The sequence below is a fragment of the Gallinula chloropus genome, assembly GCF_964237585.1.
Source record: "Gallinula chloropus genome assembly, chromosome: 5".
Classification (NCBI taxonomy): domain Eukaryota; kingdom Metazoa; phylum Chordata; class Aves; order Gruiformes; family Rallidae; genus Gallinula; species Gallinula chloropus.
This window is the reverse complement of record NC_140090.1, coordinates 18,331,151-18,357,655: the sequence shown is the minus strand read 5'-3', so window position 1 is coordinate 18,357,655 and position 26,505 is coordinate 18,331,151. Positions and strand designations below refer to the sequence as shown.

Below are 26,505 nucleotides of genomic sequence, written 5' to 3'. Positions count from 1 at the left end.
ATGCTACTCACCTGATTTCTAGGCTAATGATTATTATAAGATTACATACCATTTTTTATAGCATAATCACTAGTCTTGCAGAAAGATAGCTGTTTCTTCTAAACAACAATCAGGGAGTACTTGTTACTGTCAGCCCTCTTTAGGGTGGTGACTTACCTTCCTGTCTGTTTCAGCATATCCAACATTTTTGCTTGAAACACAGGATCAACTGCCTCCACACTGACACCCTGATGCAGAAGACAGACAAAAATTGTAATAGTTGCACATAAAGCAATATTATCTTTAAACTTCTTACTTTCCACAAGCATTTATAAGCATGTTTAAAAGGGCAACCCGACTACTTGAGAACTATTTGATAGAATGACCTTAAGTGTAAAATATAATTTTTATAAATGTTTTTCAATGTGATTTTAAAAACTCTGGAAAAAGATTTTGGATTGCTATTAAGTGATCACTACTACAAGTAAACACAATTAAATAGGGAAAGGAATTAATCCTTTCCTCCTCTTTCTGTTCTGCAATCTATGGCCTGTTGTTTCTCACAAGATCAGTGCTACGGGTTTTATTAAAGACAAATACTACCTACTGGCTTTTTACAGATTCTACTTATGCTATGCACAAACATGGAACACACTCCAGACAAAAGAATTTGAAAATTTCATTGATGTGCAGCTCTGAGTTACAAAGGTATCCGTGCTTCTTTCAAGAACAAAATTTCATTCAAGTTACATAAAAAAGCTTAATAAATTCTAATTATACTCATTGGTTCATAAACTCTTTAAAATATCTGTGTACTATAAATATTCATACTCAAAATTTAAATACATAATTTTTTCGTAACACAGAAAATATGATTTAAGAGACATCACTCTAAGATCTGTCAAAGGGAGCACATTTGAAGTATATCTATACCACTACCACAATTAAGAACTTGATCTAATCAAATCTTTAATGTTTCTGAGTACTTCCCCTGGCTCATAGTATACGAGTTCTTAAAGTTATCAATTTATCTAAGTGACACTATATCAGTATATTTATACATACATAAAGACATATCTCCATATATTGGTATACACACTTATGTACTAGCCTTTGATAAAATTAGTATTAATAAAATGTTTTAACTATTTTTTTTACTGAAACCTTTAAATCCATTAGACATGTTCAAGTTATACCTAGTAGGTTACAACTTAAGGCTGCATGAAGGAAGTAAAGCAGGAAAGGCTTCTAAAAATATTTATTAGAAGGAAAAAACAAACAACCAACCAAAATTATCAAGGTCTAGCTGCAAAGAACTCACCGTTCCTGACTGTGGCATTGCAAAAACATCAATCACTCTCACAGTGTAATCATCAACAAACTCCCCGAGCATCAGACCCATCACTTCCATAGGGACACCAGCACGACCATGCTTCAACATCTGGAATTAAGATCAAATGTTAACACAAGGTCCAAGTTTAACTTGGGATGGCTCTTTCAGCCGTTGTTGATCTACAGCTAATTTGCCACTCACAGCACTTGTGGAAATTGTAAGGAGCTATAAAATAGTAAAAATTAAACCAACAAAAGAGAAGGAATTATAATAAGTTTCTTTGAGTCCTCCAAACAGTATTTATTTTAAAAATGGGTCTGACCAGCACCTAAGCAGCACAAGTCCTTAAACTTTGGACAGGTGCCATGTGCTCTATCTCCAGCGCTACACACAGACACAGCACACACAGAACACTTACTTTCAGCAGTGCAAGGGAAGAGATATAAACCTGTTCCGCTGTGTCAACCGCAGGAGCATCTGTTGGTGGCCCCTATAAAAAGAATAAATAATTACTTTCTCCAACATTGCTATTCTGCAGTTCCTAACCACTTTTTGTCTTCCATAGTACATAACTTACAGAAAAACACATACAGAATCGTGACTGTGTTAGATGCAGCTGTTACAAACAAACAAAACAAACCCAAACAAACAAAAAGCACACCCAAACCCCAAAGACTTCTTTACAGCACCTTCCTTCACTAACCTATCTTGTAGCACGAGTCACCCAGCCATCATCCCCTGTCTCTAACCACCCCAAAACAATACCAATCTAAAGACCAATCTTATCAGCAACAGTCAAATAATAAACTGGCAAGGACTGCACTGGGTACAAACCTGTTACAAGGCATACAGGCTAAGAGTCAGACAAGTTTCCATTAGTCAGCCTTGCCGCGATGCTAACCTTCGTCAGCTGTAAAATACGGCCAGTTCTCCAATTAACTATGTGTTTCTTACAGTGGTGTGAATGTAAATGCTGCTGGGCTAGCATGATTAACTGGCACCAACACAAACAGCAATTTCCCTTTGCTTCATCAGCTTTCAGCTAAAGAGGACTTGCAGATAAAGGCTATGGGAGTACTTTGCAGATGCACCGGTACAGTGAGAGAAAAAACGGACCTCCGATCCCTAGGTGGAAAAGCTGTGAACAAAATACTTTGCTCTTTGCCTTATGAGTAGTTACTCAAAAATTAGCACAACTGTCCCAGGTGTGAATGATCGGTTGAAACAGGTTCTGTGCGCTGCAGAAAATGAAAAAACACAGGAGGCAGCATCTAAATGTCCCTTTCTCGAGGAGCAAGAGACATATTGTGCTTATATGCAGAATTCCGTATCGGCATACCTCATTACAGCCAATTAACAGTACATTCATTACTTTATTACCAAATTGTGTACAACAAATTTCCACTGAAAAGACAAACAGTCACTTCCGCACTAAGTGAAGGGCAACAAAGCAACTGTGGAGTATGGGGAAAAAAATACTCCACATTAAGTAAAAAAAAAATGGTGCCTTTACACAAAGGTTTTGTGTAATATCAGAACGTTGATTCTACAATTATAACCAAAACCAGGAAAAAAAGAGAAAAATTTGGAGTAAATTCTTGGCTTGCCACTTAAAGTGGAAAAACTCAGTACATTCTGTGTCCTCACCATATCAAACAGAAGACATGGCTATTGACACAATCCATCACCTGAAAGCCAGAAACTTATGTAAACAGCATATTAAATCTGCATAGTAATCTACATACTTTCACTTCTATACACAGAAAACATCACCTAGTCTTCAAAGTGCTTTGAAGACAGTAAGATACCCCCCATACGGATGAATTCTTTCTCTAGCTCCAGATCCAATCTTTGTATTTTGAATCCCATCTCTTTATTTTGAAACTCACATACACAGAGATCTCTGTAAACCACAACCGCTTCCTCACACCTTTATTTCCAACTTGGATACTGCTGACCATCACCTCTTGATATTTGCTCTCTCTCACTTCCCCTTCTCATTGCTAATTATTTCATCCCTTTGGCTTTCCGACCAGCAATCTTCCAGCAGGTTTAGCTTTTCACTTCCTATAATATTCTTGCCAAAGCACCATTTTTAATCAATTCCACCTCTTCATCAAGTATTTCCCTGACTAGCCACAGCCCAACAGTGAGATATTTTGGTGGAGAAGTGGTCCTCTAACACTTACAGTTAAAAACTCTGAGCAGTTCTTCAGAACACACAACCAGATGCACAGAGCACCCAAATAACTTACTCCAAATTTACCACAACTACATTGTTTGATGAAGCTTCAAATGATTCATTTCCCGATACTATGGGGTTTTTCTCCATAAAAGTGTAAGTTTACTTTCTTCACTGTTCTCTCTCCTACATTAAGTCTATTCTAAATCTTCTTTTAACTTCCAAGTTTTAATAATTTGGAAAGCACAGAAACTCCTATTTCCACCACTTAATCACCTCTAAGAATAAAGTAGAGGTGAGTTGGGGTTTAAGTAAAAAAACCCCAAACAACAAAGTAGTTTGATTGCAACCCCTTTACTCATGCATAGAGCTCTCTTCCAATTTTCTATCTAAAATAGACCAGAGAAGGTCTGAACTGAGGGTAAAAGCACAAATGCAGTAACCTTCTGCTTTAGAAGAAATATAACATCCATGCTGTGATTACCACACACATTCTGCATTCCTCCCAGATTTTGTTTAACATTTCACTGTAAGCATGGATCCCATTACATCATTCAGTATTTTTTAAAAATAAAGAACAGCATTTAAAAAAAAATCCCTAAAAACTAGCATAGCTTTGTAATTTCTGGAAGGCTAATGTTGACATTTAACTGAGACTAGCTACTCAAAAATCAGGAGCTTGAGCTGAAGTTTATTCCACAGCCTATGGTTCTCCTAGATGGAACTTCTAATATCTGTTAAGACAGCGGATCGCACTGACACTCCCTGCAGCTGAGGTATTAATCAAGTCTCTGTCCCCTATGTAGACACCTGTTCACAACTTCTAAGACTTTAATTATTCTTCATAACTTTTCCCATTTTAAAATCAGTCAGTAGATTCAACACCTATAGAGAAGAGACAAACATTATTACGTTTTGTTTCTGTAACAAGGCAACTAAATTACCTTTAGTTTAAGCAAAGGTAGGAACTAAACCAGGGTTTTACTCTACTATACTTGTTCCTAATCTTTATTTCCTTTTATTATTTCTACACGCCTCGTAGTTTTCAAATGCTTGTTTTACTTTGGTGATGGTCCAGAAGAGGGGATATTTAATATTACACTTTATCAATCCTTTAGGCAGTCTATGAGATTCTGTTTTCAAATCTTATGCAGCATCTGTAGCCAACAGTTTATTTTCAGCACAGGAAACATTCTTAATTCTTAAAGGAATGCTTCATTGGTATAAATCAACTTGATTAGCATCTTTTTTTAATTTTTAAAGCCACAGAACTCATTGGGAATGATTTTGCACACTAAAAGCAAGTTTAAATATATATATATACACACAACTGACTACTCTAAGCATTAGGAGATAGTAACTGCACACGTCACTTTCGCTTTAAGCACATGTCTGAGACAGTAAAGATCAGCTTCCATTCATCACACAGTTCAACCAATTGACCTGAACTCTTTAAAGTTAGCTAATGGTAGTACACAATGCAAATATAATGTAGGTTTAGTAATTCTCAGTCTCCTTATAAACTATAGCACGTAACAAGTATTTCCTTGGTCACAGGCATGCCTTTTGTGAAGACTGCTCTATGTTCTTTCAGCCTGCTCTGTTGTCCTTTATAATTACTAGCTAAATCATAAGGAAAAGGAAACAACTCCTCCCACTGTACCAATTCTATGTATTAACTTTCATACTTAACATTCCTGCCTTCGTTTTGACTATAGATTAGAATGAACTGACCAAAAGAGGTCTGAAATGATTCCAATGTACCAACTGAGGAATTTTGAAGAGGAAACCATCCCTACATCAAAACCTACCCAGAATCCACCTTCACAAGATTTAGTTTCATGTTTTCCTACCAGCTACACTGGCACATTAAATACTACTGGCACACACTCGTCTTTCTACAGAAAATGAAATACCCAAAGTTCATCAACTTCTTAAGCCAAAACTTTAAAGATTTAATAGATAAAACTAATAGAACAGATCATGGTTCTTCCATGTAGTTTACCTGGGTTTAGACCATGCCATTTGAAAAACAGGCATTTGGACACTAGAACTAATTCGCTTCCATCTTTGACCACTGCCTTTTCCACAAATGGCTGATAATCTACCACAGCCTTGGAGCAACAGCCACAGCTTCTGTGCGCTAGTTACACAGCATGTGGGAGCTATGGGTTACGTTCTGAGATTTCTTTGGCCTGTTTCTGCTAGTCTTCCACAAGAGTTTATGCATTTCTTTCATGAAGCAAAGAGGAAGAAAGAGTTTATTAGCTAATCTCTACATGGAGGCAAAGTATTTTACACTGACCCTCCACAGCATGTGCTATTATCACTGTTCATAAACTTCACTGCCTGCCAACTTTAACAAAGGAGCACCATCCTTATGAAGCAGAGTACCAAATTAAATTAACTGGTGTCAGAAACCCAAACAAGGAAGCAATTGTATCTGCAAGGCAAAAGATCTGCTGGCAGTTTCCGTTACATTATGGTATTCAAAGAAGGGCATTTCTCCCACTGCAGTGTCTTGCAAGACTATCCATCTCACTCCAAAACACAAACACCACCCTCATTCTGCCTGCCCATACTTACCAGATAATTTCTCATAGAACTGGAGAAAAATGGGATTCAGAAACTGAAAGGAATATTGAGCATTCTTTTTCCCAAGCATCCCAGTAATTATTAAAATTAACAAACTGGTCTAAAACACATGGTTATCATGCTGCTTACTGAAAACAGAGGTTTCTTCTGAATCAACTATACACACTGTCAGGGAGGGAAATGTGCTGCCTGATGGACAGCCACCTCATAAAACCCAGCCAAACTCCGGTTCTGTTTTTGTTTGGAATGGCAGAATTAATAGTGGTAACTTAATTTTATCAAGTTTTTTTTTCCTCTTCCCCCTCAGTAAGACTTGTAATGGAAAGAGAATCACATTCAAGTTATGAACAGAAGATCACATTGTAATATTAAATTATGCATAATACTATTTTTATTTCAAACAGTTAAAAAGATGATCCAATACAAAAAGCAGCCCTTTACTCGGGCAGCCCTTGTTGACGAAGTGTTAAAGGCATTTGCCATTCTAACAGGATAAAAACTCACGCCTTGAAGTGTTATCTACTCAGGCCTTTTAGCAAATTTGTTAACACTTTTAGGTATATTACTCCACCTTTCTCTTAGTGTGAACTGGTATCAATTATTTAGCCAATTTTATTATGTTATTAAAATACCTGCTGATTAAATGTGAACTAAAGTGTCATTTTAGAGTACTGCTCTTTATTTGTACTATTTTACATTTATTCAAATAGGTATAGAAAGTGGACTTGATTAATTACACAAGCATCTGAGAAATGTTCCACAAATTAAGACATTTTCTATTGTTTAAACGGATTTTAAACACTGCTCTGGTGTCATGCTAATAGCACAAGAGATGATTTTGAAATACGCCACATCTGTTTCAACAAAGAAACTCAGTTTTGCAGGGGCAACTGTAATAAAAAAAAAAAAGGCAGTGAACTGAAGTGCCATAGAGCAAATTGTAGCTTTACTGCATCAAACAATGTATTTCTGTGTAAAATGTAAGAACTGCTACAAACGTTACTACTTTAATTTTACAATTGGAATAATTTAAACGTGAACACAGGACACACAAGCGAACACTGACCGCTATAGTGTTTATTTCTTTCCCAGTAAGGCAAGAAAGAACCTTTTAATAGTTTAATTTTGTGAGTATTAAACAACTAGTGTGAAAAACAAGCTGCATGTAAACTATTTCTACTGCCTCTGCTTCAATGACTAGCTGAGGCAACCTGTTATAGGAGGTGTTAATTGGCAATAGAAGTACAAGTCAGAAGCATGTTCCCCATCGTCCTAACCCAGCAAGGCTAGGTCATTAAAGTGGAAATGAATTCTTTCATGCCGACTTAACCCTTTCAGTACATATTTTCAGCTGTTATGTCTAAAGACAATTGAGAAAGATTAACTAAAAAAAAACCCAAGACAGAACAAACTTGCATTACTTTGGAATTTAAAAAAAAATACTCATCCCTCCACATTTTTTCTTCATTTCCTTTCTCTTACCTCCTCCAAAGCAAGTGCTTCACATAATTATGACATTTATTGGGGGGTGGGGGTGGGGAGGAGCGGAAGGGCAACTGGAGAATAAATGTAGTGACAATCATTGATAAAATAACAATTTATCATATTAAAGGAGGCATAGAAAGATCAGGCACCTAAACTCAGCTTAAAACTACCATTTTGTGGCGGTAAAGCCAATGGTGGGTGTGTAGCTTGGTATGAGGGAAAACACATTACTGAATGCTATCTGCAGGGAAGACACGATCTCAGGCAAACACGCAGAGGAGGCGGAAGTATTACTGATAATAATAATAAGATCTTTAAGTTCATCCGGGTACCACAGCTCTTTACTTCGTCAGGAAGTGATACAACCTGATGCTATACTGACATAAAGAATACAAGACCAGCATAGTGCTCTTTACACATTGCTAAGCCAAAAAAATCTAAGCAAGATTAGAAATGGCAAAGGGAGTAAACCTTTTTCCTGGATCTCAGTGGTTCTAGTAACATTGTCATGACAAGACCCAGAAGCCATGCATTGCCTTTCCACAGTCCAGGAAGTTAACATCATCAGTCATGGCAGAGAAAACGATACTGTTCATTAAAAAAACACCCTAAAGTTCATATAAAGGAAGAATATATCACTTTGCACTGTGAATCACACACTAATTAGTAGCAATTTGAAATTTTATTGCAGTTTTCAAGCTAGTACACACACAATTTTACAGTTAGTTCCACGTCAACAGGATTATATTTTGAAGCTAGCATTATGTCTAAACAGTTTGTATGTTTAGGCCCATTTTTATACCAATTATAATCGAGCATACATAACAGACCACAAAATACCATAAGTCTCAACAAACAGCCTCGATTTCTGAAAGGATCACATTGTCTTGTTACACCATATGTCAGATGAAATAAAAATTGTAGTAATATGTTTAGTCTCATAGACTCCAAAATGGAGTAGGGATACCAGGGAAATATTATGGCACCAATTGCTGCTTTAAATGAAAAAAAACCCCAAACCAATAAAAAAACTGCCTCAGTATGTTGCACAAAATCCTGTCTTCTAAAAAAGGTTTATCCAGGTTCACATCTACGACAGAACTCCATCAACAGCCATACAGAACATTTCCTACCTCCCCTCCTCTTCAAAAACCAAAATTGCAGAACACAGAACTTTGTATAGCTTTGAGCAGTTGGTTAAATGGGTTGGGATCATCAGTTTGTAAACACCTCTTCAGTGCAGAGCCAAAACTCTACTACTTGGCTCTTTTGTTTGTTTGGGTTTTGTGTTTCTTTGGCTTTTCCTTTTTTAAACGAAGCAGAACTCCCAACAAAAATAATCTTGAGCTGATTGGGACACTCCAAAGAAAACCTGGGCAGAATTTTAGTTAAGGAAAGGAAGCCAATGGTTAGCGGATGTTTCTGTCCTATCCCTCTATCAATAATCTCTCTTGCACTAAGTTTCATAGAAGAGGTACAGTAATTCATTAATATGAGCCCATGTAGAATAACCTATATACCTGGAGAACATAATATGGTTTTCTTAGTTAACTGCCCGAAATTATCAAAATTTTAAAAGCTCTTTTACAAAAGCCAGCACACTTTTTTCCATTAGCTTAATTGAAAATGTTCTTTAAGACTGAGGCTTAAAACTTATTTTAAAAAAAATAAATTACCAGGATTTGGCATCAAAAATGCTAGTTGAATTTATTCTGATGTGAGATATACTTAGTTTTACTATAATGCACTTTACAGAAAGTAATTAAACTTAGTCTAATTTTTTAATAAAAAAACATTTATTACCTAATAGTAATATGTCTTCAAAATATAAAATTATTTACATATATCACCTTAGTGCAGTTTGCAATAGCCATACTCCCAACACCACTGTTGCATAAAAGGACCGTTCCAGTGTAATCTTTCCTAGTTTCTACCATTCCCTCCTCCTTTATCCCAAATAATCTATAAATTCATGGACATGCACAAAAAAAGCATGGGAAGGTATGCTGCATCATGGCAGTTAATACTCCTTTTTATCGAGCATGAAGACAATTTCGACTGATGACCTTTAAAGGTCCTTTCCAACCCAAATCATTCCAGGAGTATATAACATCATTATGGTTTGTGTTCCTGATCTTGTGGCTTTTCACTAAACAAATCCTCAGTAATACTGTACACATTTTTGAGAACTATTACTATTTTTCACAGCCTCAAGCTGCGGGCAAAACAGAAAATACAAAAGTCAGTTACACTCCAGAATAAGCCCAGGACTAACCTGTTACCTATTCCTACTGCCATTACTGAAGGTATTAGGATTGAGAATCAAGAGCCTCAATGCAGATAAGTTAGCAGTTGTAGATTTTTTAATTGCCTTATTCTACAGACAGTTCTGCCAAGAAGCCAAGGTAACCCTCAGTGGGTGCTGTCACCCTAGAGCACACTTTGCAAGGCAGAGCAGTTTTCACTGCAATGGATGCACTTGATAAGCAAAAGAACGTGCCAAGTTCTGTACGCCTACAGGCTCTGTTGTGAAGAGCTGGACACAAGCAGGTAAACTGGGAGACTCAGTGGCAATATGTGAAAAGGCTATCTGTTTGTAACTTTCTGAAGACTAAATAAAAAAGCCCCAACGCACCACTATTAATATGAGAACACCACTTCCAGAAAGTGGTGGAAGTGAGAACAAACTTCCAGAAAAAAAAAAAAATGAAGAGGCCTCTTCTACACCTCAGGAAGAAAACAGAAGCCCCCATCCAAAGATGTTGCATAGTAGCACTGTAACTTAATAATAGCATGGCATTTCAGAAAGAAGAAACTATTTCTAAGAGACATAAATTGAATCGATCCCTGTAAGGGGTCTGTTTCCTGATTACAGAAAAGAACAGTAGAAGTGAGCAAGTGTAAAGCAAAAGGCTTGAAAATGTCTGCTCCTGTTTAGTCTTTTTCCCACCCATTCTCTCTCATTATGGCTACACTCATTTCCTTGTCTAAGCTCTTTTGTATCTTCTGGAGAAAGTCGGCTGGACTACACTAGCAATTAAATTAAGGAGAGTGAAGCTAATTGCCTAATTAATAGAAATAAGGAAGTTTAAGATCTGAGGCCAAGAGGATGCAGCTAAAAATGGTTTCCAGAGTTTATAGGAAAAGAATAGATCAGAGGAAACTGATAATGCTCAGGCACAACCAACTAGCTTTGTTATTTTTAGTTTTGTGTCTGATTAGTATGTAAGGGGTATGACTGTAGTGCAGTATAATCATATGGCAGCTCCTGAACCAATGGCTTTCTTTCCCAACACCATTAGAACTTTTGGATATGTATCACATTACAATCACTCAACCATGTTTCAAGTGTAGGAAAACTATATCCAGCAGTAGTCATCTCCAACAACTTTCAAATAAGCCTACAACACCCATGGAACTATCATCATCTCCAGTGTAAGCAGACCTGAGCCATGCTGGTATCTTAAATTTGATATGAATCTTCTGACTGAACAGCCCTGTAGTAAATCACCAACCAATGCAATGAAATATTCATCCCAGTCAAAAACTGAACCAGGTGGTTTTCACCTCTTTAAAATAATTTCTTTTGGAAATATAGACTGACAGAGACTTTCTACAGGAGATAATATAGGCAATTGATTAAGTCTTTTGAACTTTTCATGGGAGTTGATATTGGATGTTTTTAATGGCTGAAGACTGTCTGTCACTGAGAAAATTATTCTGCTCATCTACTGGGAGGTATCTTGGAATTCCAGAAATATAGACTTAGTACTTGAGAATGTCTCAAACAATGACACAAGTGATGCACAATTTTAAGAGCCATAACTCAGATTTATTCCCCTGGTAGAGAATTCTCAAAAGGGTATCTGAAACTTCAATTGTGTGTGAGGAGCAGGCAATAGGATATCACTGCAATTCAGAGCACATAAAGCATATACACTCAAGAGACAAAGGAAAGAAAGTCATGCAAGTGAAACGTACAGAGATACCAAAGCACTCTACAGCTTTCCAGAAGAAAATCACTACCCTGAAGACAACACATCCGCACCCTTCAAACTAAACCCCAACTGATTTAAAAAAACAATTAACAAAATTAAGTTTCAGTAAGACATTATGGCATGGGGGTTTTTCTGGTTGTGGTTTTTTTTGGGGGGGGGGGGGGGGGGGGGGGGGCGCGAGGAGAATGGTGGTGTTTGCTTGGGTTTGCTTTAGCTTTGAGATTTTGTTTTGGAGATCTTTTGGGTGTTTTTTGGTTGGGCTTTTTTGTTGCTGTTTGGTGGTTTGGGTTTTATTACATAGGGAATCTCAGGATGCAGATTAGCCAGCTAGAACACATCATTTACTTCAAGAGACAGGTCAGCTCAATCAAGTAACTCAAGAAAACTTGTATTTAATTGTTAATTGGGAATGATCTACACAGAGCCTGACCTTCCTTTGCCTGCCAGATCTCCAACTCTTATTCTGAAGACCCGCAGAACACTGAGCCAGTAGTGCTCTTTTCTAATAACCATCCTGGCTAGATCAGCAGATGAAACAGAACTTTAGATCAGTGGCAGGTCTCCCAAGTTCCCACGGTGCCATAGATTTACTAAATGGGATCAGCATGTTCTAAAAACCCATGACAATATGAGGGAAAAAGGTTCCACAGCATCAAGCAGTGCAGTGCTTGAAACCTCATAATCAAAGTGACAGTTTTCAAGTGCCATTTACAATGCCCTAATCTGGAAACATCCCAGCTAACCCATCTGATCAACTATTTCACAGATGGAAGCACTTGATGGCTAATTGGCAAGTCCATTATTCAAATAAAATAGCTATCTGCACTTCTATTTTCTATATTCCAAGTCAAGGTGTAAACACTCCTTATAAGACACAGGTCACTTCTCTGTCTCTCCCTCCCTTCCCATTTGGATTTTTTTCCCCTTCCCCTTTGCCATCAAATATGTTTATTCAGAAACACAGAATCAGCTTAATTTTTCATTTATTGCACTAGAACAGTTGTCTGCACCAACAGACCAATGTAATAGAATATTTTAAAAATCTATCAAGTAATGAAAAATTATTTCAACAGCATTTAAAAAATGTGTCACTAATAATGTCACTGCTTCCTATCACATCTGGATTCAGAAAAACAGACAGGATGTGTTAGCATGAGCAACAACTTGTATAGCCAGGATTATTGTTCTGAAAGTGTTGGGGAGAAAGAGCTCTGCTAAAAAAGCACTTAATTTGCTCGCACTCTTAAACAGTATCCAGTAGGATTGCCTAATAGAGGCATATGTGGAACTGATTTCCCTAGCTAACAGTAGTGCAGCGAACAAAATGAAGAGGAGTGTTGCTCCAAATTCCTGCCTGCTACATAAGTAGAATGCTTTTACATACCCCACAAAGCCTGCTTATTTGTAGCAAATGTACAATGCTATGCACAAAGTGAAGTATTAAATCACCAGTGAAATTCACCAACACATTGTATTCCAGAGTGATGAAAGAGGAGAGGCACAAGAGCAATGAACCAAGGAAAGGGAAGATAACTGAAAGAACAAACCAAACCCAAACCCCAACTCAAAGTGCAGGAAGAGGAAGAGAAGAAACCATGTAAGAGAAGGAAAACAAGGCCACTGCCAAAATCTGAATTCACATGAACTACAGAAGGAAAATTAAAGTAATAAGCGTTTTGTCTGGAACATCACAACATTTTCAAACTTCAACTGTTATCTCACATCTTTTTAAAAAGACTTGAATCACTCATTCTTCTGGGTTATCATGAGAGGAGAAATTCAAATGCCTACAATACCAGGTACGTAACACACAAATGTCTCTATGAAGCAGTGTACAGAAGGTGATCTTTTTATTACATTATCAATTCAAAACTAAACACTGGTACCTTCCCCCACACAAAGTTAATGACCAAGTTCACTGCCATAAAACACTGTGGGGATGGCTTATGTGATGTCAAAAACTATCAGATTTCTCTTCTTCCCTCCTGCCCAATGAGGTCATTCCTTTGTCCATCTAAGACTAAGAGAGATGAAATGGCTAAGCCACATGTTACTGGAGGGAAAGGTTGTTGTTGAAGTATTTCTTTAAGATCACTTCCTTAAAGATTTGTTTATTAGCCACAGGAAGACGGGCTCAGGGTCATTAGGTGCACAGCAAACCAAGCAGACTGTTAGCAGATCTTACGTAACCAAGTTTGCTAAGCTAAAAGAAAAATCCCTCTAACTAGGTTATAAAATTACTTTCAAAATGCTTCTATTCCTACAAGACTATACACAGAGAAGACGTGCATTAGCAAGAATGACTCGCTCAACAGATGTTTTTACTGTGTTCAACCTTAAAGCAAATTCTTCAAAAGGCAGAACTGCAACGCAGCAGTAAGAACAACAAAAAGCTTCATATAGTTGCTTGAAACAATTTGTCCTAGCAGGACAAAGTCCAAGAAATACCTGCCTCCTCTTTTCCACCTCAAAGTCATCTGATTCACTCTGATAATTGAAATTGAGAGGTAATCCAATCAACCAATATTGAGAAATGATCTCTGAAAGTCCGTTGAAGCACTACTTTAAGGAAAAAAAAAAAGTATTCTTCTTCAAAAGCCTTCCTGCTGATTCAATAAACTGAAAGACAACAAAAGTAGTCAAGACATCTAGTGCAAGCAGCAACTTGCATAAACAGCAATTCAGTTTTCTGCTTTTTTTAATCCAACACATACTCATCAATTCCTTTAAGAGACAATTCCATATTTAAACAAACACAGAGCAGCTTTGCAGGCCAAAGCTGCCAGAGGAGTTGAGAGCACTGCTTCTGAATGCTATGTCCTATTGTCTGCCACAATTTTCTAGCAAGCTTTAAGTTAAAGCTGAGAAATTCAGAAAGCAGCAGAGAGAGTTAACTGTAAATTTGAAAAACAGCTTTGATATGCGTCAAGTTCAGAGAGGACTAAGAAGTGAAAGCTTGAGTGATTAGACTGCGCAGATGTTAAAAAAATGAAGAGTCATGAAGCAGGCTGGCAGCTCAGAGGAACAAGAGAAATAACTGTTTAAGAAAGTGAAACTAAAAATAACTGAGGGCTGCTTGAAGATTCACTAAGAGAGCGTGAATAGAATTTTAGCTATAAAAAGGAAAAAAATTATGCACCAAAACTTACAGTTTATTTGGCAAAACACCTAGAGGCTGTAAATCAGCTCAGAATATTTCACCAAATGCTTCAGCACTTAACCACTCCTTTTCTAGTTACACTGGACACAAACTACACACAACCAGAAGCAGCTGTGGGCTTAGCAATTTCAGTCATGCCCCAAGGAAACTCACACACATCATGAAGTGCAAGACAAACAACTGATTCCTCCAGAAGAACAAGATTTGGATTCTCGATTTAGAACAGAGCCCCAGAAGCATACAATGAAAGCAGGGAAGGGCCAGCTACTGCAGCCAGGCAAGACTAAAGAGGAAATTACACTGGAGCCCTTTCCTTGAGGAAATAATTCTTGCTACAAGCCTCAAAAGTGCTCCTTTTTTTTTTCCTCCTGCATCCACAGTAGCCAGCACAATACAAGATCTGCTTGGTTTGATTTTTTAATACTGCTGGCCATACCAATTGGCCTAGCAAAAAAGCACTAGGACTTGCTGTAGTGGTGGGAGAAGCCATACAACATGTGGCAAAAAGGAGGCCTTTCTGCTGTGAGTGGAGTTACAGAAACAAGGGCATCAGCAAACAAGAGAAGACAAATAAAACACACATATAAATGTCTACAGCTATCTGCAAGTGATAAATTCAAGTCAAATTACCCCCTGAAATTTCCATACACTTCAGTATTCTATAATGTCCATCACAATGTGATCCAAGGACTGAGGCATATGGTTTATGAAGGAGCAAGTGGGTATGCTCAGTGGGTCAGCCATTTCGAACAAACTTCATGTTGTGAAAAAACATATTACAGAATATAGATTTTTAAAGGTTTTATTCAGTGTTTCCAATGCCTTTCAATCCAAACTTTAATTGTTCAGACACAAAATGAAAGGTTTATAAGCATTCTGTAAACTCAGTGTAAACACAAGAGTTCATACTGACAGAAAACCCTCAGTCAGGCTATAACAAAGACTGGAGATGGTATAGAAGTGTATGCAAGATTCAGGCATTACCATGAACTCTGCAGGTTGGTTTGTTTGTTTTATTAAGTTTTTAAACATAATGAAAAGAATACTGCAAACAAGGTTATGCTTAAAAGAAGATATTGACAAGGTATATACTAACCTGTCCCAGCCCAGGCATACCTCCTCCAAGCCGCAGAAGTCTATCCATATTTCTAGAAAAACAGAAACAAAGGAAAAATGTTCCCAAGCTCTGAAGTGTTTACTAAATTGCTATCTATATAATTCACCTTCAGTCACTCAGTATGTCAAAAATATTGGTGGTAATTACAACACAACATCAGACTTCCTGTTAATTAACACCACATATTAATTCAAGAAGCTGTCTTCCATGCTAATTAACAGACCTTGTTTTATTGCTTTGGTTTTGGGTTATCCCCATTTCTGAAGATGAGCACTCTTGTCAAACTTCTCAAAACTTTCCTATCATTCAATTAAGTGGGGGATTTTTTGTTGCACCTACATCCAGGAAGTGCCTAAAACTTATTAGACATACAATCAACTTCACCCCAATTTGTTCAGAAAGCATCAATAAAAACGTGAAAGTAAGGATTTTAGCATCCTCATTAGTAAGTTCTGCGCTAATTAACTTACAGCTTGTCAGTTATCATCAAAACTACATGTGAAAGACACTGAGCAGATTATGGATCTCTGAATTAGCATCAAAAGCTTTTTTTTAATGAACTCATTATACTAAAAGAAATACTGTAAAGTAAACATTTAATGTGTATATAGTTAGAACACTAGTGACAGTACAGTCACTTAATACATTTCCGGTGCTGCATGTGGCATTGCTTTAGTGCAAGGTGATTCAAATCAATGCAACCAACTTGGTACTTAAAAAAAAGCTTTTATCTTGCAACTGTGAAAGGAATGTTCTCCAAGAAGAACAACTGTTAAGGTGCCCAACTAACAAATTACACTGATGTTTATTTTTCTGCATTTTAGTTACTATTGATGAAAGCAATCTACTATTTAATTCTGGATATCTAAATACAGCTTTTGTCCCAGCTGTAACAAACCTTCGTCTTGCTTACTTTTCCAACTGCTTAGCTTTATAAAACAAAGCTCAGTGATAAAATAGAGCCTATTGAATAACACTTTTTAAAGAGCTGCTTTCAGCAACTCAAGTAATTTCCAAAGCTTACAGAAATCACCAAGTTTTACTGGTTTATTTTATTTGAGATAGAAGATACAAAGTAAAGCATCAGAAACTATGACCTTAATTACACAAGTTTTAGTACAACACAGCAAAGCTTGTTCAGGTCACGTTGAGAACAGCAATTAATGATATTTCCAAAACACATTTATCCTCCAAATGGATGTTAAGCTACATGTAAGAGAATTATATACATAACATCAGACAGCATTAACAATACTAATCCAACAGACTTATTTTAAAAATAATTATAGAAAAGGATTCTGAACTTAAGAAAAATACGTTTACATATTGAATATAAACAGCCTTTATGTTGAAGGTGAGCATAATCTCATTATTCCTTCTGATATCTGCTAATATTTTACTAGCTAGATACATCAGGCTTTATTTCAGTTTAGTTTAAAACAAATGTTTTAAGCTTTTTGTTAACGCCCACAGAAGCTCCACTTGAACCAACCAACTAGACTGTCTAACTCCTACTTTAATCCCATATGGAATTTCACCCATTTCAAACAACTATACCTAAGACACAGTGGATCAACTTGCTAATTTCACTTTCCTAGTTTAATGCACTAACAAGTTATTAGCTTCAGTTGATTCACTCCCTTGATTTTGTAGAACATGCAAACTCAACTGCAGCCCTAACAATAAATACTTTCTTAAAGCTACCTTGGCACTGTATGAATTAAAAAGGAGTTTATTAAAGGGTCAATGGTCATGCTTTTCTTTTCAGTCACTGAAACCAAGCTTATTACAGGCAAAAGCTGCACACAAAGTGTGTTCTATCCTGAACTACAATAAATTCCAAATCAAGTTGCAGGATTTCCATGGAAAGGTTAAGTTGCTGTTTAAAGCTATTATTGAAGCCATTTACCATGTGCTTACATAAAACAGTCACGAGTACAAACTAACGCCAACTACACTTCATTTTACCCCTCTGTGGTAGATACTCCTCCATTGAAATCTGCAATGATTCATCTTTTATGACACTAACAAGGGCCGAGGAGTAGCTGAGTAGATTTAAAATAATAAATTTAGTAGTTTAATCAACCATCGTTCTACATTTATTTTAAGAAACTTAGTCTCTGCAATTGGTAACTATAAAACTTGTCTTTCCTATAACTTCCATAAATGGATGAGGTGTACTACCTATGCACATTTAAGAAATCATATTGAATAACAGATCTCATACCTATTTATAGTTCACTTTAACAAGTGGAAAGTAATAGTTATTTCTAGTTCATTAATATTTTATCTACATATTTATTCTAGTTTCTAATCCAACTGAACAATGTATCATTTATAGAAGCATATTTTGCTGGTTTAAAGTCAGATTAGACAAATTAGTTAAAAAACAATTATTTATCAGCATAACTTCCTAGGTTTTAGAACACCAAAACTTCACTGTCTTACAGAACTGGAAGGATGTAACATTTCCCACCCAACTACCACAGCCAGGACATGAAAGCAGGTGTTCAAATTTTCAGGACAGTAACACAGTTCTAGATGCACTACAAATTATTTCACTAGCTCTGTGGCTTAACTCTGGGTAGTATTTTAGCAACTAATACTTTACTTTCTTATTTGTAACTGAAGGTGGTTTAGTAGGTTATGGTATATTTTGCCATAAATTCAATGTATGAATTGAACTTCAATTCATAAAGTCAATGAAGGCTTTTGTAAACTTTAAAACAGCTTAAGCAAATAATTAAGATAGTTTACCATTTACAAATAAAGCAAACGTGAATCTCTAACCTGGTGCTCAGCAAGAAGTGATCAAAGAACAAACTCAGCAGTAGCAGCTCCCACTTTTTGATGATGCCAGTAGGTCTCTTCCCTATAGCAGGAAATAGAAAGTAGGGGAAGGGCAGAAAACCGGTAAAATTTAGAAACAGTAGCACATGTAAAAAAAAAAAAGTTACTTTGATGATCTACAAAAGGACAAAGCACCACTGAAAAATAACCCACAGAATGCTTTTATTTTCCCACTTGTACTGTACGTTGAAAGCAGCACACACCATGTCTTGCCCAGGTATCCATAACGCTGAAAGAAGTTTCCAAGTTACCCTTCTATGTAATCGAGAATTTTAATAATCTGTTTAAGCTATTTGAAGCAATCAATTTCAAACACTGCTAGAAAGCAAAAGTAAGGTACAGACAGCAATCAGTGTGACAAAACTTCAGGTTTGCCTGAATTCAGGTTGAAGAAAGTTGCTTCGCATTCAGTTTAGAAGTTAAGTCATGGTACCCTCCTCCCAGAGAGCACTGCCCACTAATTGCATCCACTCAATCACGTGTAGTGCAGTGTTTTAAAACAGATCTGTGAAATGATCTGTAGCCATGATTTGATAGACATTTTTTCAATGTCAATGTTAACATAAGGAGCAGTGGGGAAGCTGCTGCTGCTTACCAACTTGATGCTGCTTTCTCAATACTGCCAGGACAGCCATTTGTGCAGCCTTGCAGTAAACTGATAGGCGAACAAAAATGTTGGGTTTAACCCTGTTTGCTTCCCTGAGAGGATTCACACTGCATCCCAGAAACAGTTGTCTTGGCATAATAGAAAAAGAGGTCTTGGAAGAGCTGACTGCATCTAATGCTAATTCAGGCTCCAGGAAACATTTATATGTCACATCATTCCTTAAGCAAGAGCTGCCCAAAGAATGTCTTCAGGTTTGGGGGTTGTCGGATGTTTGGTTGGTTTTTGTTTGTTGGGTTTTTTCATCCTTTTTGTTGGGTTTTTTTTTTTTGGTTGGTTTATTGGGTTTTTAAGTAAAAGAGGCAATTTAACAGAGACCATTTTGAACCTCATCTCAAAGAAGTATAAGAGCAAAGTAAAGTTAGAGGCGAGAACAAATCAGAGTTTCTCAGTGCTGACAGGCTGGGATGGGATTCCACTAAGTCAAAAAAAAAGTGGCTACCTTTCTGTCAGCTTTGCACAAAGAGAGGATCCAGGAAAGATCAGATGAGACATGAGCAAAACACCCAGCAGTTACATTAGCACAGGCTGCAACAGAACTGCAACCAGCTTACAAGTGGCTTTGGACTTGCAATCCAATTCATGTTTAGGCAGCTGGCCTCCAGGAATCCTGCATTTCCTACAAGGATAGCGAAGAATCAGATCTGCATAAGCTTAGCTGGTTCCCTGGGGGAGGCACACAACACAAACCTACAGTGTAGAATTTCTCCCCTTTGCTGCAAAGTGCAAAAGGCTGGTTTTGATTACACGCCTACCTGTTGTTTATTTCCCTACATATACCACACACATCTTTACAGATTATATATATATGAAAATGCAGACAAGTAAGCAGATAGTTTACAGTGAATCTTGCCTCCTTTTTCCTTCCAAAGGCAGCAAAAGGTATTTTGATAGTTCCTTCTGTCTGCACAGAAGAGTTAGGTCTCTGTTTAAAGTGAAGCTTCAAGGAAGTCAGTACACATACCAAATAGCTCCATATCAGAAAAACTGCAGAAGGCCGGTTATCATCATAATAAACTTGTATTTTGGTGTGCTGCAGGATTTGGATGATGTGCACTCATCATGAAGATCAATAGAGTCACTGATGGATTTTAAAAATGTTAAGTAGCTTCTCTGCTTGTGTATGCCCATAACTGAAACACCTCAGTTAAAAATGTTTGGTCATTGGATAGCATTTAACACACTCAAACCTCCATTACAGCAACTTAATTCTACCTGTCCTGCCTCAAAAGGGAGAAGTCTGTGGTTATTAATAATGCAGTGGAAGTATGCACAGAACTTCTCTACACTGATTTGAAAATAGAAATTCTTCAAACCCCGTGTCTAATATTTGCTCATAACACCACTGCTCAGTATCTGTAACAACTGGCAATATGGTCCATTTGGAGAGCTCTGGTTCACCATTCGGTTGTTGGTTACCACTTTCAAGTCACTTAAATGTTGACTTAAATGCAGATTTTTAATACTGAAAACATTTTTCCTTAGGTAACAGAGATAAAGTTATATAATTGCATTATGCACATATGTGTATATATAGGTATAAACCAATAGCTACTGTGCTTATACTTGGCATGTTTAAGCAAGTATTTTGAAATCGACTTGAAACACAGTCTTAAATTACTGTATCTCTTTACGTGAGACACATGAGTTTCACACTACAGTGCACTATTTTTATCTAGCATTAACACTCCATGATGTGATCCCTCAACGAAAGAGGGTTCTCCAGGGTTGACAACTTTTGAGTTAGTAAAAAAAATTGTTTTAAAAAAAAGAATCAAAATTAGCTTCAACATACATGGAGGATAAAACATTGGCTACTAAACTGACCTATTAGCGGGGAGTGTATCAGGCTAGACACAGGAGACAGCAATTTACTCCACACTTTGCAGCATGACTTTGCACAAATCACTTGATCTTTGGTAACTCAGTTTCTCTACCTGAGACCTGTTGAGAAGTTCCACATAGCAGATGGATTAACAATTTTATTAACAACTAAGAGTGGTTTACAGTTTTTGCTGCAATTTTATGTTAAACTGCTACATCTGAAGGAACTGCATCTTGCAGAGAAACATCATTTTACCAAGAAAAGGAAAAAACCCTCACTGCAGGTTAAGTCACCAAACATCAAATGAAAAAAAAAAGCAGAACAGACTTTACATGTGACAATGGAGTAGGGAAGTCTATCTTCCTATAGATTTTGAATGAAAAGAGAAGAAAAAAATACCTTCAGTCCCCCGTAATCTGGTCATTAAAATGAAAGATTTAACCATGCCAGAAATGAATGCAGTCTCTGTAGTGCAAGTCCAGAGCTACATGACTATTTTGCTTTCATACTGTGCTCAGTTCTGTAAACCCCATGTTTCCGTATTGTAGAGACCCGAATCACAATAGAGCCGAGCTGGACTAGAAGGTAAGCAAGTTAGCTTCTTGGACTCTGCTTTCTGATTTCCAGGAGCACAGCAAACCTAATTCTATCACATTCATTACTAAACTGGGATTACTGAAGTAATCCAGACCCTAGTAGACTCCCCTAAAGAAGTACATCCACACCAAATGTACAGGTGAAGACTCATTAACAAATCACACCACTACAGAAGCCCATGAAATTAATTTTAATTTTATGCTATATATAAGTAACGAGCTTCTCTGAAACCTGCAGAAGTGGGGAAGGGAGTAAACACACAACTGTTGTGGAACCATGCTCCACCATCAACTCCAGCAAGTACTCATCACATCTGTTTTCTTTTATTGAAGGCACCCTAAGTACCTGTCCTTTCCCCATCATCCTAAATGTTTGGATGTATATACTATTATTAGTATATACTCCATAATGCCTGTTAAAGATAGTTCATAAACTTTCTTGGAAGTGAGTCAAATTTATATTGCAGCATTATTTAATGTTAGTCTTTAAGTATGCTCTAACCTCTCATTTTCTTAACCATAGGTATCAAATGAATATCCCTGACATGGCATGTTAAGACAGCTGATAGGACACAACTTTCCCATTAAAGCTATTGACAAAGTCTAGTTGGTCAGTCACTCCACGTGATTCAGAAGCAACTCATTTGGAAGCCAATTTCTGGATTTCTTCACAAACACAAACATCTTTTCCTTGTTTCCCTAACACAAGCTCATAAACAGTGCTCTTCTCAGCAGAGTCTTCTTCCAAGTGTACTCCCTATATGCAGGGCAAACACTGCACCTTGGGCTCACAGGGGATGAAAGCTTTAAGGTTAATGCAAACCTGCCAGATTTTTCAGCTTGCTTAGTGCCGTTTCCGCTATATATAGCTTTCAAATACATTCCCACAAAACTTTAAAAAAAACATTTCTCTCAGTCCTTGCTGGTTATGTCGTTTTCTACAGCGTACCGGAAACAAGTACAACTTTAAGAAGTGACATCAGCACATACTCAGATTCGTCAACTGTTTACAAGTATCCAACTATACCACAAAACTGTCGTTTTCAAAGCAAATTTAAGTCTGCTCCATAAAAGAAACAACTCAGTTACTTCTGACTATCGCTCTTTCCCTACTTCACACTGTTTTAGCTTTCCTGACGCGGACTAAAGATTTCTTCTCCTTCGCGTACTGCGGTCAACGCTTCGCCCTGCCTTCGCCACCCCCACCCCCCCCAATCCGAGCCGCACACCGACGGGGATCCTCGCAACGCTCCCCTCCAGAGCCAGCGGCGTCCCAGCCCGTGAGGCCCCTCCAGGGAAGCAGACCGCTGCTGCCCGCAAAACTGAGTCGCGCTCGGAGGCTCCGCCTGCCACACTCGGCAGCCCGAAACACCGGCTGCAAGGCGGGCACTGACGAAGCTAAACACGGCGGCCGCTCTCAGCCGGGAAGGAGGCAGGACCGTCCCGGGCCCGTGAGGCGCCAAGGCCCAGGCGGCCCGCTCCACCGGTGGGGCCCTGCCCTGCTCCGCTCCGCAGGGCCCGGCCGCCTCCTGTCGCCTCGCTCCGCCTGTTTACGGACACGCCGCCCCGGCACCGCCGCTGCCCAAACTTTCTCCGGCGTAAGCAGCACGAACGCGGGCAGGCGCCGCCGAACCCACGGGGCCCAGCGTGCTCTCCGCCTAGGCCGGTGGCCCACGGGGCGAAAACTGCCCCCGGGGCTACTGGACCCACCCCATTCCCCCCTCCCGGGGACGGGACGGCGACGCTCCCGTCCCCAGCGCCCGCCTCCCAGACCGGCGCTCGGGCCCACTCCCCGAAGGCCCCGCTCCCGCCGTGCAGAAGCCACCCCACGCCACAGAGAGGCCCTTGAAGGCCGCGCCGGGCCCCCGAGGATCCTTGCGACGAGAGCGCCCATCCCGCCGGGCCCTCACCTCGGAGCGGAACTCTCCCCGGCCACACCACCTCGACCCGGGCCGCCGTGAATCAGCCGGATTTCATTCAAACCGAGTCCGCCCAGGCCTCCGCAAGCACTTCCCGGTTCAAAGGGCACGCAGCGGGGGCTTCCGGCCCCGCAGCTCGGGGAGGGGGGAGAAGGCCGAGAGCCGTAGCAACGCGGCCCGCCTGGCAACGGCGCGTGCCGCAGGCGGACCCGCGCTTGGCGCTCGCGCTCAGGAGCAGCTGTGACCATGAAGCCGTCGCCTGCCTTGGCGCGGGCGGCTGCTGTGGCCGCCGGCCTTCCTCTGGCAGGCGGGGCGAGAGAGGAGGCCTCGCCCCTGTGTCATTGGGGCGCGTAGGCCGCGGCCATCTGCGGCGTCCCCGGCGCAGCTTTGCAGGCTAGGCCCAGGGACGGCGAGGCTAGAGAACGAGCAATGGCCCGTCTGGGCCTGAGGCCGCTGGGAGCCTGCCCCCTCCCCGGAGAAACCCGAGGCAGTGGAATGCGGTGGCCGCACCTGCCTTGTCTGTTGTGCTTGCAGTATCGTGCAGTAGCAAATGTATAGCTGTCAGTGTTACTTGGAGCTTTCAGGAGTGGAGACCTTCAGAGGGACACGGTCTCTTAAGTGACGCTGAGTGGAAAGTGCTTTGCTGGCAAGTGCTCTGAGTTAACACTGTCCATGGCTCAGAATCAGATTGCAGCCAAATGGTACCTGTGTTCAAATAGCTAGACAATAGGATGGCTGAAGAACCAATGAATGTGTTGTCAAATCAATAATTATTACTGTAATAGGAACTGTACCACAGGTACTCCTCCCAAAATCAGTATTACAGAAAATAGGAAGACTTAGGAGTAATAAGAATGGTCATATGTATAAAACCAGCATAAGCGGAAGTGGGAAAGTGAGAATTTTTGCCATATGAAGAAGTCAAACCAATAATCAGATAAAAGCGTGCATGCTGATAAGTGATGCAGAGAAGCAGCCTGGAATTGTAAAACTCTTGTAACAGAGGAAAATACAAGGCTGAGGAAATACTTTCTCAAACTATGTGAACATATTGTGGAACTCTTTATGGCTAAATGATTTTTTATAAGTTAATTTAGATCTAGTTACTGAAATACTACAAATATTTTAGAAAATACCAGACAAGAACCTATGAAAGCACTTTATTAGGACTGCATATAAAGTTTCCAGCATCAGTGACCAAGAAGACCATTATGGTTTGTTTCTGAAAGCTCCTTTAAGCATAGAGAATGTAATATTAGAAGATGGCCAGCATTTTCTGCTGACAGACTACTATATGGAAGCAGATTACAAGGTACTATGTTACAAACTTCACTGAAATAACCTCAAACAGATATAGTTACCCCTTCCATGGCACTTTAGCAGGTTCAGAAATCTTGGGGGTTTATGTTGTGTTGAATGTAAAATGAAACAAAAGAAAGTGAATTCCCATGATACCTGCTATTCTTTTTTTTAAGAGACGAAATCCTTTTGAAAAACAATGTTCCTATGATTATCTATTCCATCCCTTTTCAGATCTTTCCTAGGCTGAGAGAGTCAGAAGAGTTAACATTTCCAAAAGGTTCTTAAAAAGCAAAAGGTGTAAAATGTAGTCTATATTGAGGTTCAGTCATTTCTTTTTCATGTTACTAATGCAAACTATAAACTGGTGCTGTTTATTGCTGCACCCACAGCCAAACTATTCAGAAAAGAGTATATGATGTATGTGTGTCTGTCTGTGCGTGTCTTTATCTGTGTGTGTGTGTTTCATAGAAAAGGAAACTTACACGTAACTGGCTGTTAGGTTATTTCTTGTTTTAACCTGGCAAAACTTAGTATCCTCTTGAGATAATATTTTGAGACTTTTGCATATATTAATGTTCTCAAAAGTCATTAAAATAACTATGTGGTCAAAGGGGGTTTATGGTTTGTAACTTTAAAAATAAATTTATTAGGTAATTTTTATTTTTTAAACTGAAATGCATTATATATTTTCCTGATTTGGACCGTGATTTCAAGAGCAATCTTTTTATTCCACTGGGTTCACTGGAGTTCTCATGACACCATAATGAGAAATACTCATTCTCTTGATTCTCACTCTGCAGTCACATGTCTTTAAGGAACTCTGCACTTCTGAAAACATAAAGAAACACAAATATTTATGAAAAGTGAGCATTCCTCTGGTTAATGTGTATAACAAGGAAAAATCAGTTTACCTATACCTGCTGACTTAAATGAGATATGTAATTTCAAACCATGTGAAGATTTGTCCCTTCTCCTTTCAAATACAAAGTGAAACAGACTTTCATTGTTATTCCTAATTACATTTCAAGTCATAGTATTGACTTTTTTAATATATACATTTATTGAAATTTTATAAATAAATATAGTTACAGAAGAAGAAAAAAGGAGAAAACAGGAGAAATATTTACATTAGAAAGTATAGTGAATTAATTGGATATATAGAGGCAGTATCATAGTTGGTACTTATGACAGATGGTATTTTATATTTTGATATAAAAAAGATATATTCTTAATCGTATATGTCAAAGAAGAGAGACCATATGTTGTTAAACACTTCCAAATTGTCATTTAATCTGAAGGGCACTCTTGCATGTTACTGAATCCCTCATTGTTTTGGTCTAACCGCTGCTAATCCATAGAAGATTTTTATTTATTCTTTTGCTGTAATGCAGGGTTGAATGAAAATGTTCAAGATTTATTCCCTTTTTTATTACTTGGATGGCTGTCATAAGTGATAAAAACCTCTTTTGATTGGACAGTTACATTCTTCAGCTTTTCCTC

At 38.5% G+C, this 26,505-nt stretch overlaps 1 protein-coding gene across 1 annotated transcript in view; it reads right to left on the bottom strand.

The window, feature by feature from the left end:
• The window catches only part of PSMD14 (proteasome 26S subunit, non-ATPase 14), a 46,696-nt gene extending 22,920 nt beyond the window's left edge, over positions 1 to 23,776 (bottom strand). The window contains exons 1-6 of the mRNA XM_084265632.1: positions 23,695 to 23,776; positions 18,640 to 18,721; positions 15,829 to 15,880; positions 1,731 to 1,802; positions 1,301 to 1,420; positions 157 to 227 (exon numbers count right to left, since the gene is read on the bottom strand). Coding sequence (XP_084121758.1) covers positions 157 to 227; positions 1,301 to 1,420; positions 1,731 to 1,802; positions 15,829 to 15,876 — 311 coding nt within the window. The 5' untranslated portion in view covers positions 15,877 to 15,880; positions 18,640 to 18,721; positions 23,695 to 23,776. The remainder of the gene's footprint in view (positions 1 to 156; positions 228 to 1,300; positions 1,421 to 1,730; positions 1,803 to 15,828; positions 15,881 to 18,639; positions 18,722 to 23,694) is intronic.
• Between the last annotated feature and the right edge of the window lie 2,729 nt (positions 23,777 to 26,505).